This window comes from Ambystoma mexicanum, chromosome 2q, assembly GCF_040938575.1.
Source record: "Ambystoma mexicanum isolate Mex_15411 chromosome 2q, UKY_AmexF1_1, whole genome shotgun sequence".
Lineage (NCBI taxonomy): Eukaryota > Metazoa > Chordata > Amphibia > Caudata > Ambystomatidae > Ambystoma > Ambystoma mexicanum.
In genome coordinates, this window is record NC_090924.1 from 1,475,463,447 (window position 1) to 1,475,480,546 (window position 17,100).

Consider the following 17,100-nt stretch of genomic DNA (forward strand, 5'->3'; position numbering starts at 1 on the left):
AAGTCTCATCAACCGCATGAAAGTTTGAATAGTGCTTGGAATTACTGCAAAAAGAGATACACCAAGAGGAACTCTTGGCAGCTGAATTGGCAAAGGAAATGCCTGAAGGCAGTCAATGATCTGTTCAAACAGATGTTGAGCTTGCCATGGAGGTAGTGGAAAGTGCCATGCAACATCTGCAACGTCCACATAAGAATGTGGAGATGTTGGTAAGTACACTAAATGAAGAGCAGCAAGAAATGCATGAGGAGATACAGAAGGTTTTTGCATGGTCTTAAACATGATAAGCATGAAGGTTCCTGTGTTCACTACAACCCTTTATTTATTTATTTTAGTGGACAGGCTGGTACTGGAGAATACTGTCTCATTCATGCATTGAGGGCAATGATACAACTCATGCCCGATTGCTCTATGTCATGCATTGCGACTGCTCCCACAGGCGCTGCAGCATTCAATATAGGTGATATTACTTTACATTATTTATTGATCATGGCAATAAACTTGAATATCGGAAACTTGCATCAAATTCAGCACAAGAAGTCAGGAGAGTTCTGAGAAAATGAAATATCTTTATTGTGGTTGAAGTGAGTATGGTATCTAACTTGATGCTGGATTTCGTTCACTTGTGAATACGAGAGGCCATGAGGACTGACAATGATGTTTTTATTGAAGGCAAACATGTCCTTGTTTTGGAGATTTATTGCAGTTAAGTCCTGTCAAAGGTCAACCAGTCTTCAAGATTCTTTAATCAAAGGATGGTCAATAAATGATAGGTTGTATTGATAATGTCAATATGTGTAATTATTTTGAATATACCAAGCTTACTATGAATATGAGTCAGTCTGAAGATGTTGAGTATGCAGAAATGCTCAACAACGTTTGCATAGGTGTGCTTGGGAGTGATATGAAAGCAGTCTTAAAAGGTAGACTGGTTTCTAACATGTTTCATGTAGGTTGAAATGGACCTGATGTCATGTTGAATCTGCAACAAAAGAACATTCCTTGTTCAACTCTGTAATGATGAGTGTTGAGATGGAACCACTTTTAGAGATACAATCTTGTAATGTTCTATAGAGCAACCTTACGCTGATGGAATTGGATACAAAGCACACTTGTGATTAAGTCAACTAGAAGAATCAATTTTAAAAACAGCAGGTCTAGCATCTGTTTTACAGCTCTGCATGAATGAACAGGTTACGTTAAAGAGGAAAATTAATGTTGAAATATGCCTGGTGAATGGAGCAATAGGGAGAGTGGCTGTATTTGTCACTTTGTCACGCAGGGAAAGCATAGAATACATTTTAGTTAAGTTTGATTATGTACAGGAACCTCACTTGGTTTGTTGTACTTCTGCACGCTTCATGATTTTTAAAGATATGTTTGTGAAAAGAGCACAATGTCCATTTTGCTCTGCATATGCAATAACTGTGCATACATCACACAGATTGACATTAGAAGCTGCACTGATAGACATAGGTCAAACTGTTTTTAAATACGGAATGTCACAGTTATTGCTGTCATGAGTAAAACAAAATAAGGATTGTTTTTCTTAAACTTTGATGAGACAGAAGTAACAGCTGACATTTCATGTATTCAATCGTTCAATAGGTTATGTGGACTGTAGGCTCCTCGACTTGGCTTATTACCAACTCCTGTAAGACGTATTTTGATAAAAGATAGGCAGCAGGCAAAGCCACAGTCAATGAACATTGTTCCTGTACCTTCTGTAATGTAAGCCAATGTAACAGTGCTGGAAAGTAAAGTAGATTTGAAGGATGGCCACTGTACGTTTAGTAATGAGACAGCAGTTGAATATTACTCCAAAAAAAAGTAGAACAAAAACTATGCATGGAACTTTCAACTCTTAAACTGTCGGTAGATGAAGGAGCACAACATATACATGATGCAATGTCATTTCGACATGTTGTAGCTACAGAAATAGAACAAGATGATTTTTCAGAAAATACTCAACTAGATGCCAAATCACTTCTAGTGAGTATTTTGGAGGTGTTAAACAAGTAGTCAGTAAATGTGGATAACTTCATAGGAATGTCTTATGAGTGTCCACAATGTCATAAACAAGAAATGTGTTGCAACCCTTTGCAAAGGGTCTTATATCTTCCACTGCCAGAGGAGCAAAGTGTCAATTTTGCTGATCTGTTAATAAAAGCTCATTATGATATAAGATGTAGTCAGTGTGGTTGTTATTTGCAATCCCCACTAGGAAATTTAAACTATAATAAGTATCTTGCAATTATTTTCCGTACATACGCAATGTCTGATGCAAAGATTAAGATTCCAATGTTAAACTTTGGGAAATCTCAGGTGTCATTTGGTATTAAAACATTTAAAACATGGCAATAATATTTCATGAGGGTGCATCCATTCATAGGGGGCATTTCACTAGTTGGGTGCACACAGACGTAGATTGGCTTGTGTACAAAGACTCTACACTATCAAAAGATCACTGTGACAACTCATCCTGCTTGCAGAGGCCTTGCTGGCCTTCTCCCTTGCTACACAACAGAATCACCATTCTGGAGCTCTCTACCTAGACCCTAGGCTCAGAACCTTACAATAACTGCCCTGATAAAGACGTGGTCAAAACCAGCACCCTAATTCAAAAGCAGCGACAAGATTTTTCATTTGCTTGCTGCATACACGCAACTTAATTGGTCACAATATCTGATGTCCAGCCCCTGAGTGTAAGTGCTTCTTACCAAACATTTTTTTCACTCTACACTATCACACAAACCTAGATAGCCTAAGGGTTCAAAGAATGCCCACATCATATTATTAGAACCAAAGTTTTAAATGACTTGTGCATATCTGCGATGGAAGTGTAAGTACACATCAAACAGACTTTAATGGGAAAAAGTTCTATCTTACATATTCAGTGATTACTGTGTTTACATTTAGTAGTTATTACTTTTTTAGCAATGTAAACCATTGGAAAGGTTTACAGTTTTAGTTTTTTTCTTTGTCTATAATTAGTGTGTATGTATCAAAAAGAGGACACACACCATTAACGATGTGATAATTACAGTAGAAACAGTGTAGATACATTTCATTTATTCTGAAGGTAAATATGGCAGAAATTATAAAAACAAGCATTCTGCCCTCTTCTACTTTTGTTTAATTACGTAAAGCAGTATATCACATTACATGAAACACATGAGGCACATCCGAGACATGTGCTCAGCAACATATCACAGGCATGTGCCTTGTGGGGTTCGTATAATTTCAGATAAAAAATAAATAACCTGAAGAATCAACTCACCTCCATGTTCGCTCGCAGACGTATAATCTGTTTTATAACATTGTGGCAGAGGGAAAGAGAAATGGGTACACATTATCACACTGCTAACACAATGTATAAACATAAGTAGAAGGATCAGTGAGTGTCATGGTCAGTGCAGATGCCAAATAGTGGCAAAAAGGTCAGCAAGTTGAGAGCCGGCACCAGGGAATGATAACACTTACTATTACAGTGATTAGGGGGGAGGGAGGAGGCAAAAAGGCCACATTTTACAATAACAGCATTAACACTTAGAAATTCATGCCGACATAAGTTTTAGAAAACACATTTAGAAGTCTAGAAAATGCTTCAACAAATTCCCAAATCTGATTTCCACTTGCTTGCCCCATGCCAAAGGAAGAGGCAGCATGTACTCCATAAGTGATGAGTTTCGTGACACCACGATCAGCATAGCCGAGAAAACATGCACATATCTGCCCGGTCAAATGATTCCTCATATCACAACAAAAATCTCCACAAACTGTACCAAGACACTGTTTGAAGCAGATTCACATGAAGAAAGACTTAGCCTTGTGCAATTTTTTCTTCCAAAACAATACGCAGCATTGGTCCAGAAATCACCTTATTCTCAAACAACGCAATGGGCGCAAAAATGCCCAAAACCATGCAGCTAATTGCAGTTCTTGTACCCACTTTCCCAGGGAGCTATCAAGAAAGTATTCGTCACTCAAATCATCCTGCTTCCTAAATCCCCAGCAGTGTTACTGCTTTCTGGCTAAATCCCATAAATACCTTACTGGAAAAATACAGAATTGCCAAGAAGACGGAAAGCAGGGTGTCCAGGCCACTGCTGCTAGCGCCCCCAGGCAGCGGTCACAACAAAGGAATGCCTCTAGGAGATCCAGTGGCTGCCACATGGCTGTGTGGCTTTTGCCACTCTGTGGCAGCAGCACCTCCACAATGGTACCACCAGAAGCATGGGACTTCAAGCCCCTTCAAGTCCCGGCAAATCATCTGGGGATGTACTAGAGAGCCGCTCCGTGAGTGTGGTGCCAACAGGGCTTCACTTCTGGGGACCTGTAACAGTTGAACACATACAGTTGACATGTGGCTTTTTTGAGGTCAAGTTAAGGCAGTTTGCACCTCTAACGAAAACAAAAAACCTCGAACACTCCAGATCGCAGTAACGTTTGCCCAATCTTCTTAGGGAAGCAAATGTGAATTAAGCAGGTTCATTCTAGAAGCAAACTTCTTAACATGCTATGAACTGGGATTTAAGCCACACTGTGAATCCAAACCTGACCCCTAAAAGGTGGCGATACTGGTCTTTGTATCATGGACATAGTTGAGACTTTCCCCCAATAACTCTTAATAACTCTACACTTGTCAACGCAGTGCAATGTTGCATGGGCCCTGGACGCCAATTCCTCAGTGGGCTCTCCTCAGTCTTGCAGGAGGGCATTCCTCTTCACCTCCAGTTCCAGTGCTGCATGGGTGCCTCCAGAGCTCAGTACTCTCTCCTGGTCCTTCAATGCTGGATGTCACTGCATCACCTGAAGAGCAACCCAAAAAGATTGCTTCTCCTATCCTCGTCCTCAGAGTTAGCAGAGATACTGAACTGGCTCTCAGCACTCTCTGCAGACACAATGGCACCAACCAATTCACAAGAATCCACTCCATCTCAACCTACACGTGATAAGCATGACGAAAAATCACAATACCGGCTGCACATTCCGAAGACCATGCAAAAATCCAAACTTCGACATGAGTTATGGGCCGTAGTACTTTCACAACGGGGCTATGGCATTGCGAGGATGGTAGGCCTTCTTGGCAGACACCTGACTGCAGTAATAGCCATGTAACATGGTGTCTGGTGCTTTCCTCTTTGGCTGCATCAATACGATTCTGACCACTTTACGTTGGCTTCTAATAGAAGTATGATGTGTGTTCAATATGGCCTCCCTCTAACACGAAAACAAGAATATTTAAACACCCAACTAGCCAGCAGGATAAGAAAGGGTGTCTAGTCCTTATATGGCTCGTAATAAACATTGTTGGGAAACATTGTTTGTTTTTTGACATTATCAAGCCCTTTGCCCACATAGACTAAGACTAAGCTTGTTCATATAAGCATATTAAACTAAGGATCTCTTGGGCTGGCTGTGTGGTAAGTGAAAAAATAGTGTTGTTCCCAACAATGTTTATTCCACTGATGTAATGAGGCACAATTGTGACAAAGCACAGCAAGTGCAACACCAGAGCGACATGGAAGCGGGATGAATGTTTATTAAATTGATAAAAATGGAGTCCCAAAATGAAGGAATTCCTGGAATACAGTTCCCAATTCTCCAGAGAATTCTTTATAGATATTAACAAAACATAGGATATAGACAGGTTGCTCCCTCCTTGGGCATATCAGTACTTATTTAAGTAATATAACCCAAGAAGGAGGGGGGGTGGGCACTACTGGTCAGTCAATACCCTGGTGCATCAGTTAGAAGCCCGAGTAAAGCAACAGTTTTAACATTATCCCTAGGGCATTTGGACACTGGCACATTTTACTGGGGTATTAATAGTGTCATTTTCTCAAGTAGAGAAATGGGCTGTTAACCATTCATCAACAAGAGAAAAAAAGATGGCTGCCATGGATTGGAGTGCAGGGAACTACACGTAGTCCCTTCTCCCTTTCCATGATGGACATTTGCGAGTTGGAGAGGCACACGGAACACTACAGTTCCCCGGATGATAGCGAGGGACAAGGCAGTGCAAGAAAAGTGGGGTGGGGATGGCGTGGGGGCTAAATATGGAAATGAGGTGTGGGGGTGGTGGGATTGGGATATGGGGCACAAGAGAGCACACTTACCTGATTCCCAGTGAGGGAAAATGGCGGCCTCCAGGTAAAGACCCCATTCTGAGCCTCCTGATTGGCTGGTAGGCCAACATCTCCCTCACTGGGTACTAATGTGCTTTATAGACACTTTCCAAGGGCTGTAACAGGAGATATGGGTCCTGAAGACTGAGTCAAAAGCCTAAGCTCAGCCCCCCTACTCTCTCTTGTCACCTGTCATGTGCTGTTGTGCCCCTCACCCCCTCTTGTCCCCTGTGATGTACCATTGTGCCCCCACCCTTTTTGTCCCCTGTGATGTGCTGATGTGCCTCGCCCCATACCCCTCAATTCGAACATGCTAGCAGTGCTCAAATAGAATTTGATTTTTGTCAGGGATTTCAGTGGAAAGCTGTAATGCCCAAAGCCCCCATTAAAAAAGCATTGTGTACTCATACATTTACACATTACGCTATTTCCTAATTGTACATATCACAGATACAATTCCTTCTAGAATCAGTATAGGTTTTTACATACATTTATAAAGAAAGGCACAGTCAGCGTCCAAACATATATTGTTAAAGAAATGAATCAAGGTTTCCTTTGCTGTTGAAAAATGCAATACACAGTTTTCAATGGAAAATGTCCAGCACACTAGGCCTCTCCAAAAATGGTTGTTTGATTTACAAGGAATAAAGTGATTATTGATAATGTTATAATTCTGTTCTGCCCTTCACTGATATTTAGTTAATAAATTCCAGTAATATGGTATTTTCGTTGTGCAAGGGTATTGTTTTTCATGACTGCAGAGAGTTTTGTTTTTTGTGTTGTACATTTATTATTCAGCATAACCAAGTTTTTGGGATCTAAAGACCTTTTTCCCTTACAATTTGGTAATGTTCCTTTTGTGTAGCAAACTCTGCGCCATTTGTCGGGTGCAGTCTCTCATGGAAGCAAGTGACCATTTTCATGGTTGTTGGTGAAGAACACTATGAATTAAAGCATTAATTCAGCATCTCCTATCTTTAAATTGAGGAAGTCTCTGTGTTTATTAACTTGTTTCCACACCTATCAATGCATTCAACACTATACAAGAGCGGAGTTGGTGAGGAGAGTTGAGTCTGCAGGAGTCGCAGTCTCTCTCCTCTGTCTACTACTGACCCAGTGTGTGGGAGGACTCAAAAACCCCCACCCAGAGCGGAGCGGTGAGCAGAGTTGGTGAGGAGAGTTGAGTCTGCAGGAGTCGCAGTCTCTCTCCTCTGTCTACTACTGACCCAGTGTGTGGGAGGTCTCAAAAACCCCCACGCAGAGCGGAGTGGTGAGCGGAGTTGGTGAGGAGAGTTGAGTCTGCAGGAGTCCATGGGAGTCAGCGGGAGAAATGGACTCGACTCAGAAATCGTCGAGGCTCTCAGGCCACCAAGATCAAAAAGGCGCCAGAAATTAGTGACTTGAAGAGACAGTCGCAGAATCAGACGCGGTCCGAAGCCGGCGTCGTCTAAGGAGCGATAAAACACCATTTAAGAGGCTGAAGGCAAAGATTTTCGCCAGTGAAGAAGCAGTTTATGAAACGTACGAAGAGCCCCAAGCTCCCATGTTGCAGCAAAGCAACATGATGAGCACGGAGGACGTATTAAATGCTTCAGCCCTGTTAGATCAAACTCAAGGCGAAGATACACAAGACACGCAAATGGAACTAAGCGCCAAGGAAAACGGGTTACAAAATTACGAGGCGTGCAGCGCCCCGCGTACCGCTGGTCAGGCAAGTGGGTCTCCGGCAGGGGCGGTCGAAGGGCGGCCACTGACGGACACTCAGCGGGTGCGCTGCAGGGCTGAGGCGCGGGAGTCAAGAAGCGACGTGGAATCAGCAACGAAACTCCTCGCCGGCACTCCGGGCTCGTCTGAACTGGAGACAAACGGAGGAAGCCCAATGCGGAAGGAGACGCGGAACGAGAGTGAAGAGGGGCCCACCCACGAGAGAAGCCGAAGTGTGTCGAGCAGCCCCAAAAGACGTGAAGGAGCAGACTCGGCAACAAAAATATCAAAGAGCCCGAAAACAGGGCGCAAAAGCGCAGCCGTGGACGGGGAGAAAGCAGCCCAAGAAAAAGACGACAGAAACCGGATGGAAGGTGTCCGAGGGAAGGAAACTATAACATCGGTTCAGGCGATGGTACACAGGGAGACAGAGCCAGTAGAGGAGTCAGGTAGAAAAGCAAGCGCCGAACAGCATGAACTAAACCCAAAAGGCAGTAACCCGAACCAGGTCACGAAGAAGATGGTTACCATATAGGACAGTGAGGAGAGTGGAAAAGAAAATGATATGAGAGAAAGTGAAAACCTAATATCAGATACTGATTCGGACTCGGAGAAAAGGGCGTCTTCGCCAAAAACGAAAAAAAGAAAAGTCATCAGCAAAACAATGAACCAAAGGAAAAACCAAGAAAAGATTAGTCAACTGAAATCAGCAAAAATCAACCAAGAGAATGGTGGCTCAAAACCAGGAAAAGGGAAAATGGCAGCAGTGAATAAGAGCCTGAAATTACAGAAAAGAAACGAAACACTACCGAAAGGACTGCCACCTCCAACGCTGTCAGGAACATAAAAAGCATTCTTTTTAAACCATCAGAAATGAAAAGTAGACTCGGATAATGAATTATCGGATGCAGAAATCCTAGAAGCAGTTCAAGAGAGCACCCCTGTGAACAAACACCGGAGAACGGACACAGAAGGGGACCAAGAAGGTAACAAAGGCCCCCAGGAAGCGGGTCTTGCACAGATCCTATTGGAAAAAAGAAATGCGGCAAAAGCGATCCGACTGCAAAGAGAGGAAAGAGAAGAAAGTCGGAGGCTGAGCTCCTTGAAAGAACAACATGACATGGCCCACAGAGGTATGAAGAAGCCTTACAAAGGCAAGAGCAGACAAGGGCAAAGTGTCTCCCAAAGCAGCAGAACGTGTTACTAATCCCACAAGAGAAAACATCGCAAGAAGGAATTGGCCAGCCAAAACAGATGAGGCAATTACAAGACACCCGCCAAAACATCCCTCGAAGTACCCCGGTGAAAGAGAGAGAGCAGTACGATACGAACCAACGGAATGATGGCCACAAAGGTCCACCCATGCGAACAATGTCAGAAGGGGAACTACAAGGCACCCGGTCGAGCAACAGTTTGTTCATAGAAGCATTGTGAACTCCGGCAAAGCAGGGAGTACGCCGAAATCACCAAAAAACAGACGGTTAAGCGACATAGCCACACTATCACAAAGAGAGTCACCAGGGAAAAAATCTGATCTGTTAACCATCATGTCTGTCATTACGATTGCACTAGCCCCATTCTGCAAATTGTACGAGGCATTAAAAGATGGCATACAAGACAATACGTCGATCTTGGCAACTATGTCCTCAAAAATGACACACATAGAAGGTTACATTACAGCATTAGAAGAAAGGAACAACCAACACCAGAAAGGGTGGGAAAAAGAAGTAGAGGAGCTGAAAAAGCAAGTTGTGCTTCTACAAACAGAGAAAGCGAAGGAGCCAGTGAGACAAAAAAGCAACCAGGCCGGAAGCCTGACGGGAGAAGGTCTGGAAAATTCAGAGGCAAGTCAAGAGATAAAGGAAACGAGTGGCGATCGAGTGAAACCCGCCCAACTATACCCAATCAGGTCGGGCTTGCTAAACCAGCCAACGAGTAAACCCACAGTGGTACTAAACATTTCTAAGAAAGATTTGCCCCAGAAGTCTACACCAGGGGTGAAGGGGTGTCAGCAGGAAAAAACTAGGTCAAAGGAAAAAAAAGCAAAGAAAAATAAGGATAAGCAAGAAAACACACCGAGACCTACAAACAGGGAGGAGAGGAGGAGTTCTCCGAGATCTGTAGAAGACTTAATGAGACAAACTTGATGAATCTCTCCCAACATTGGGAGACGGTCTCCATTCCATTAGCTCATAGAATGAGGAGTGCATGGAGCAACAAACAAAAGAAAAAAAATCACAAGACCCAGAACCAAATTCCATAAAAAATCAAAAATTGCAAAAAACATCAGAAAATCAAGACGAAAATGAGATCCTAGAGATCGTATCGCCCAAGGATCAGAAAAAGATAAGACTGAGGAGTGAGGCTGACACGAATCCAAGTGGGAAAGGAGCAAGTGGGCAGGTTACACCTGAGCGAACAGACCTCCTCAAAATTGCAGATGAGCACCGAAGCAAAAAAACTACAAGTGCAGAAAATGTGGAACGTATATTCAAAGTGGAACAAATAGAGTCAAAGCAGGGTATATGATCCTTAATAGGAAGACGATCCTGAAGATAATGAGTAAAACGAATTCGTTGAAAAGCATAAAAACAACAGAAATTAAGCTGGTGGAACCTTACCACAGAGGAAAGATTGCAAAGGCTCATGTTCACGTTAAGCCCTTAAGACTGCAGCCTACGGATGACAGCGCAGTGAGAGAAATGGAGAAAAAGGGGTTTTGGTTGACTGAAATAAAACAAGAAACTCTGATGGAGAAAAAAAGGATACTCCCACAACGAGCAGGTTGAAAGGCAATATCACTATACATCAAGAACAGAAGAACGATATCGAAACAACCGGATCGGTAAAGGGCAGGATGAAAAAACATATGGGCGAGAAAGGGAGTATGTTCGACCAGATGAAAAAAACCCTCGCCAGAATTGGTCAAGCAACGAGAGGAAAAGTAACAATAGGCAAGTAAGGGGTGAATGACAGGAAACAGTCACAGAGAAACACAAGTCTCGTCCAGTAGGGGAAGACTATCATAAACATCGCCAGTACAGTCAGAGTGTAAATCAAGCAGGCACCAAAACGAGAGGTGTCCGAACCCAGCACCAATGCAAAACATGAATATGCCAGCAGGCAGGGGCCCATGGGCATGGTTAAAATCACCATTGAATCTCAACACAGAAAACTAGCCATTAATAACAACCCAGAAAACCACAAGCAGTGAACATACCAATTTAGGACACGAAGGATGTAAGCAAAGTTTTGTCATGGGATCGTGGAACACAAGGGGTCACGTCCACCTTACCAGACCTGGTGATGTTGATCTAGGTGCACTGGACATCATATGCCTACAAGAGACCTGGCTTCAAGACAAACCGAGTATAGACGGGTTTGTAATAGAAACATCGCCGGCATGTAAGGGCCTATTAGGCCGTCCGTCGTCAGGTCTCTTGACAGCAATAAAAATGGGCGTATGCTTGGCTACACCTACTAAGTTACACAAATCATATGAGATGCTGGTCACCCTGACGGCATGGACAGATCAATCGGACCTGACGAGGAAGGTGGATAGCAAACAAGTCATCATAATAAATACTTACTGGAATCCACAAAGAATGACCATCAAAGCATATTGTACAAAAATGGCGGATATACTGGACTCGATCGATGCAGAGTATGAGAATGCTGATGTCATTGTGTGTGGAGACTTGAATGCAGATTGCAACGAATGGAACGAGGAAACGAAGGGGAGTGGGCCACATGGAGCAACAGGGAAACGAGGAAAAGCATGGGGCGCGATGCCCAAACCAAGAAATTTGTACAGTATTGCGATAGTATTCCCACAACAAAGGAACATCCCGACATGGGAGTATTTGAATTCCAAAGCGACTTTAGATTACATCTATGTGTCAACCAGTCTTCTATCCACGATCCAAGAGTATAAAGTGCAAAGAACCATGCACAGCGATCACAATCTCTTGACATGCACATGGCAAGGAAGACAAATACAGAGACAGGTATATAAATACAATGTTGAGTCGAATAACCAACAATCAAGGCTACGTTTGTCGGAAGAAGATGTATTAAGGATAACGGAAAAATACATACTTCCAGACGCAACAACGTCCCAAGTGCCCGCAAAGCGACCAAATCACCTACCGCTACTTATCCCGTACAGAAAACCTGTGGGAGGCCAGCCGTCAAAAAACACGGATCCTAAACATGTTTACGATAGCCTGGTTGTGGATAAAAGAAAAGTTGTCAGGAGATGGAGGAAAATCGCAAAAAAAAACAAATAACAAGGAAGCGTGGGAAAAATGGCGCAGGGAATCAAAGGCATATAATCATTGGCTAAAACAACATAGGCTACAGTTGTACCAACAAGACGCTGAAAAATTTTTAAGAAGTCTTAGCTCAAAAAAATCTAGCGACTTCTGGGCAACAATAAAAACAGCAAACCCGCCTAGACCAATACAAATGGTAAATGTGGTCTCTGAGACAAAATGGAAAACATATTTAACGGCACAATTTGAGCTTCCAAAAACGCAAGCGACCAAAGAAAAACCTGAAACTGCAACATCTTGGGTGGACGTTGCCAACATGGATGATATTGAAATAGCCATCAACAAACTGAAATCATCGAGGGCCCCAGGCCCAGATGGCCTGACTAACTTGGATTTGAAGCATTCATCGAAAGCATGGGCTGAAATTATCAGTAAAATCTTCGCCCATTGTGGCCAAACAAAAATGGTTCCCGAAACATGGTTCAATGCCATAATTGTGCCGGTGTACAAAAAAGGTGGAAGAGAAGATCCAGAAAGTTACAGGCCGATTGCCCTCTTGGACATTGTGGGAAGAATCTACGCAACGCAGCTGTTAAACCACTTTAGAATTGGGCAAAAAATGCACCATGTTTTGACATCTTTCAGACAGGTTTTCAGAAAAACGGAACCACGTCAATAAACATATTGATGTTAAATATACTAAAAGCAAAAGTAAGAGAAGGAGCACCCAGAGTCTATTTGGCGTTTATAGATCTATCGAAAGCATTCGATAAAATAGACCGGGCGAAACTGTGGCACAAACTAAGCAATTGGAAATGCCCAACGTCAATCATGGGCCCGATAAAAGCACTACACACCCAAACGAAGATCAGTTTGAAATTGAGTAAACAAGGGGTACTGTCGGAGGAGATTCTAGTTCAGCGGGGCGTCAAACAAGGGTGCCCTTAAGCCCCAGCCCTTTTTATCGCTTTTCTTGGGGACTACCAGAACGACGAGGAGAAAATAAGAGCTTTTCCACCAAAAATTGGGAAGTCTACCATCTTGCGACTTCTCTACGCAGACTACGCCATCATCATTGATCAAACCCAAATTGGCTTGCAACAGAAACTGACAAATTTGGCAAGGTATACAAAAAATAATAACTTGGAAATCAACACAGCAAAAACAAAAGACCTTGTTTTAGACAAAACTACGAAGAGGTTGTCTAAGCAGCATAAGTGGTATCTGGAGGAAACCAAGCTTGAAGTAGTCACCCAGTTTAAATATCTAGGGGTGACCATGGACGGATCTTCAGTGGACAAAGCAATGCAAGATCAACTATGGGATAAAGTAAAAAGACTAACAGCGCAAACAAGACTGGTAGACAAAAAATTTGGGAAATTCTCCATCCTGCCGGCGATAAATTTGAAATAATCACCAACTCATTGAGTGAACAGGCTGAACTAAGAATAACAGAATTGGAGGGGGTTGAGCCATCGATACCTCATTAATCATTAATCAGATGTACGTCTACGTGATCCAAACCTGAGACCAAAGTTCGAGCTTCATCTTTTGTGCACACAGCTAAAGAAATACGGAATTAGCGCTGATTTGTCAGAAAAGAAAAAAGTCCTTGTAAAAATCGTTAAAATCTTTTCGATTAAAGTCAAGTAAATAAAATAAAAATAAAAAAAACAAGAAAAAACATATCCTGGACAAAATATACATGGTATCATTTTCCTTAGGAGAAGATGGTCATGAAGTAAGAGTGACAAGGAGAGACATTTAACTATACTGCAGACAGCAACCTTGCAGTCTTGCTAAATGTAGAGGCGGGGGAGAAATAAGTACTGGACTGCAGGTTTGCAGCATCCAAGGAACTTTCACTACAGATCTCAATGGGTTACCAGGAGAGGGCTCCAGCAGACACATTTGTTAAGATAACCTGATTGTGGAACCACACGTTCTGTGACGCAATTGATTTTTGGATTGTATCTCCTCACCTGAGCCAATCGAGGACAAACAGGCAAGATCAACAGGTAACCAATTACTAAGGTAGGGAAACAGCAAACCAATAGGAGGGGAGGAGTTAAAGATGAAAATAACCAAGCAAGTAAATCCCATTGTTTTAATTACTAAAGGCTACAACTTATGGGAGAACAGGGAAGTAGGCCAGTCCCTCTCTAAAAACAACAAAATGGAAACACCCAAGCAAAGGGAGGAATCTGAGGAATGCAGACAAGATCTGATAGGCTTCCTTGACACCAGGAAAAAGTACAATGGAACAAATGATTAAACGAAGACACATCCTTGCACAGAAGACAATGTATGCCCTAGAGCACTTGATACAAGGGGATACTATATCTGAATGGGTGATTAGGAAGAGGCCCACCTGGTGGAACATAAGGGACCTTTAGCAGAGCAGAAGAAGGTATTGGCTGACAGCCAAATTTGGGAAGACACATGAAGAGAAGACAGGTCCAAGAACTAAAAAAAGTACAACTTCCCATCTTGAGAGAACTAGAGGGCCACCTGTTTAACCATCCGCCAGCAACCCCAACAACATGCAAAGAGGAAGTGACCCATGTCAGGAAGGTGTGAAACATTCAGACTGCTTGACAAGGACCCTGATAACAGGGTGGAGTAAGTGCTATTTACAGCATAGAGGCCTATTATCTGGGAAGCGACCTGTGCAGCCCAAGGTCATCCAAGCAATCTGTGTAACAGCCACGCATCCTAAGGTCTGGGAAAAGGCCTGTGCTGCAACCTTAGGCCCAAGGACTGGGAAGAGACCTGTGCTACATGCTGAAAGCTAAAGTATTAGACGAGACATATCCTGCAACCTATAACTTGAGGTCTTGGAAGAGGTCAGTCCTAAAAGCTGAAACCCAAGGTCTAGCAGTAGACCTGTGATATCCTCAGAGGATAAGAGGACCAAGGTATGTAAAGAGACTGAGGGAGTTGTATGTTCTATACCCAAAATGCAGGAATGGACAAAATATTAACACTGAAACACAAAGTCTTGAATCTTTGGTTTGGTATGAGACCTCCCGAGAAGAGACCTGAAAGCTAATCTCTGGGAGGATCTATGTGAAAATGTTGCAGCGTAAAATAACACGACTGAATACGGAAAAGCGGAAACCTTTGCATATTGAAAAAATCTCATCTTTCATTATTCCCTCTATCCACCACCTCTTTACCCCTAAATATAATAGTTAAATACCTGCATTTACCCTTTTTCCTCTCCCTGCAACAGGCTTCTCCGTGTGACATCAGTTCCATCTCCCAATTATGGGTCAGAACTTCTGCCTCAGGGCCGCCCAAACACATAATGCCAAACGAGGGGACCATTATAGGATTCAAATATTGTATCCATGCCGAAGGCGCTGTTAATGTATTCGGGTATTTCTGTCTGGGAGAGACCTCTTGGAACATGTGGAGAGGCCTGTATTCAGGAGATATAACAAGTCCCAATAAGAAGGACCACTGAAAACTGACAGAACCATAGGGGCTGATAGAGGCCCAAAGACATGGTGATCAGGCTGATAGAAATCTGAGGGGGAAAGCAGGGAGGTCCAGAGGGAATACCAGACTGTGAGTACCTGATAGTAGAACCATGATAAACCTTGGGGCCTTTCCATTTTACGGTAGAGAAGCTGGAGGTTAAAGACTTAGTAAGAATAGGGCTGTGTGTTCAGTTGGCCATCTTTGGAACCTGTTGTGATTTAGGCTTTGTTATGTCCCACAAAGTCAGGGAATTAGGAATAGGTATAATTACCGGGAAGGATAACTATACAAAGTAGGGATCATTCTCCGGAAGGGGAGCTATCCAAAGTGGGATTCCTTCCCACGTGGGGGATCTTTATTGGTCTTGCATAATTCCAGGGATGAGGAACTAGTCTGAAAAATCATCATTTCTAGGAGGAGAACTATACAGAGTAGGGATCATTGCAGGAAGGGTGGACTATCCACAATAGGGTAATTCTGGAGAGGGGAACTATCCAGAGAAGTGATCATTCATGCAGAGAGGACTATCCAGATTAGGCATAATTCTTGGGACAGGGCTATTCAGAATATGGATCATTTTTGGGACAGGGCTATCCAGGTGGAATTATTGTTAACGAAAAATCACCATTTGAAGTTCTCCTACTCCTCACATTGTTTGAGCATTGCATTTCTTTTATTTATATCCCCAGGACCAATAGGAGTGTATCCACCACTGTAGGAGCCACTGTATTTGATGTCTTGTGTCTCATTGCTCGACCAACCACAGATCTTGTTACCCGATTTGAACATTTTAGGTTTTAAGAGAGTTTTGCTAATTTGTATGTTTTTATTTGTTTATTGTGTACGTTTTCACTGCTCCATTTTATTTGTTGGGACATGAGGTGGTTTTGTAATGCTAGCTGGTTAGGTTTTTATGTTAGGTCATATTATGTCATGTTTGAGAGTGCTTTGAAGGGCCCATAAAGTGGCAGTAGCACTGCACAAAACATCCAAATAAATCAATAATGAACATGAGCGGTGCTTAGGGTAGAAAAAGGGCCATAACACCTAAAGTGAGCGGAACATGCAAGCTGGCAAGTAGACCCTACACCACTGGTCTGGTGGACCTAAGAGTCCATTGTTGATCTCTATTAACAGGACAAGGATAGTTGGGGCACAGGTTATGAAAGGTAGACAAGGCTGGAGTATGCAGTATAACTCTCGGAAGAGGCCAGGCGATGTCCAAGAGGAATTGTACCCCCCACACAATGTTGAACATTTCTATGAAGATGAAAGCATACATTAAGAACTCTCAGAAAGCCTGATCCAGGGTTTGGCTCCCAAAGGAACCACAGTCCAAATCCAACCCTCATTTAAATGGGCTTGTAGTTCCTCCCAGCTTTCCTGCCCAAAGAACCCAGCCATTGAGGGCCTATGATGCAGGTAGAAGAGTGGGTGCTCTCCCTTTCATGTGTGCATGCTTTCAACACACACATGCCTACAATGACACACTGGTATTGTGGAAT

The 17,100-nt window shown here is 42.9% G+C and overlaps 1 protein-coding gene across 1 annotated transcript in view; it reads right to left on the reverse strand.

The window, feature by feature from the left end:
* The window catches only part of LOC138570281 (cytosolic phospholipase A2 gamma-like), a 507,932-nt gene that overhangs the window by 242,388 nt on the left and 248,444 nt on the right, over positions 1-17,100 (reverse strand). Inside the window, exon 11 of the mRNA XM_069649050.1 lies at positions 3,281-3,307. Coding sequence (XP_069505151.1) covers positions 3,281-3,307 — 27 coding nt within the window. The remainder of the gene's footprint in view (positions 1-3,280; positions 3,308-17,100) is intronic.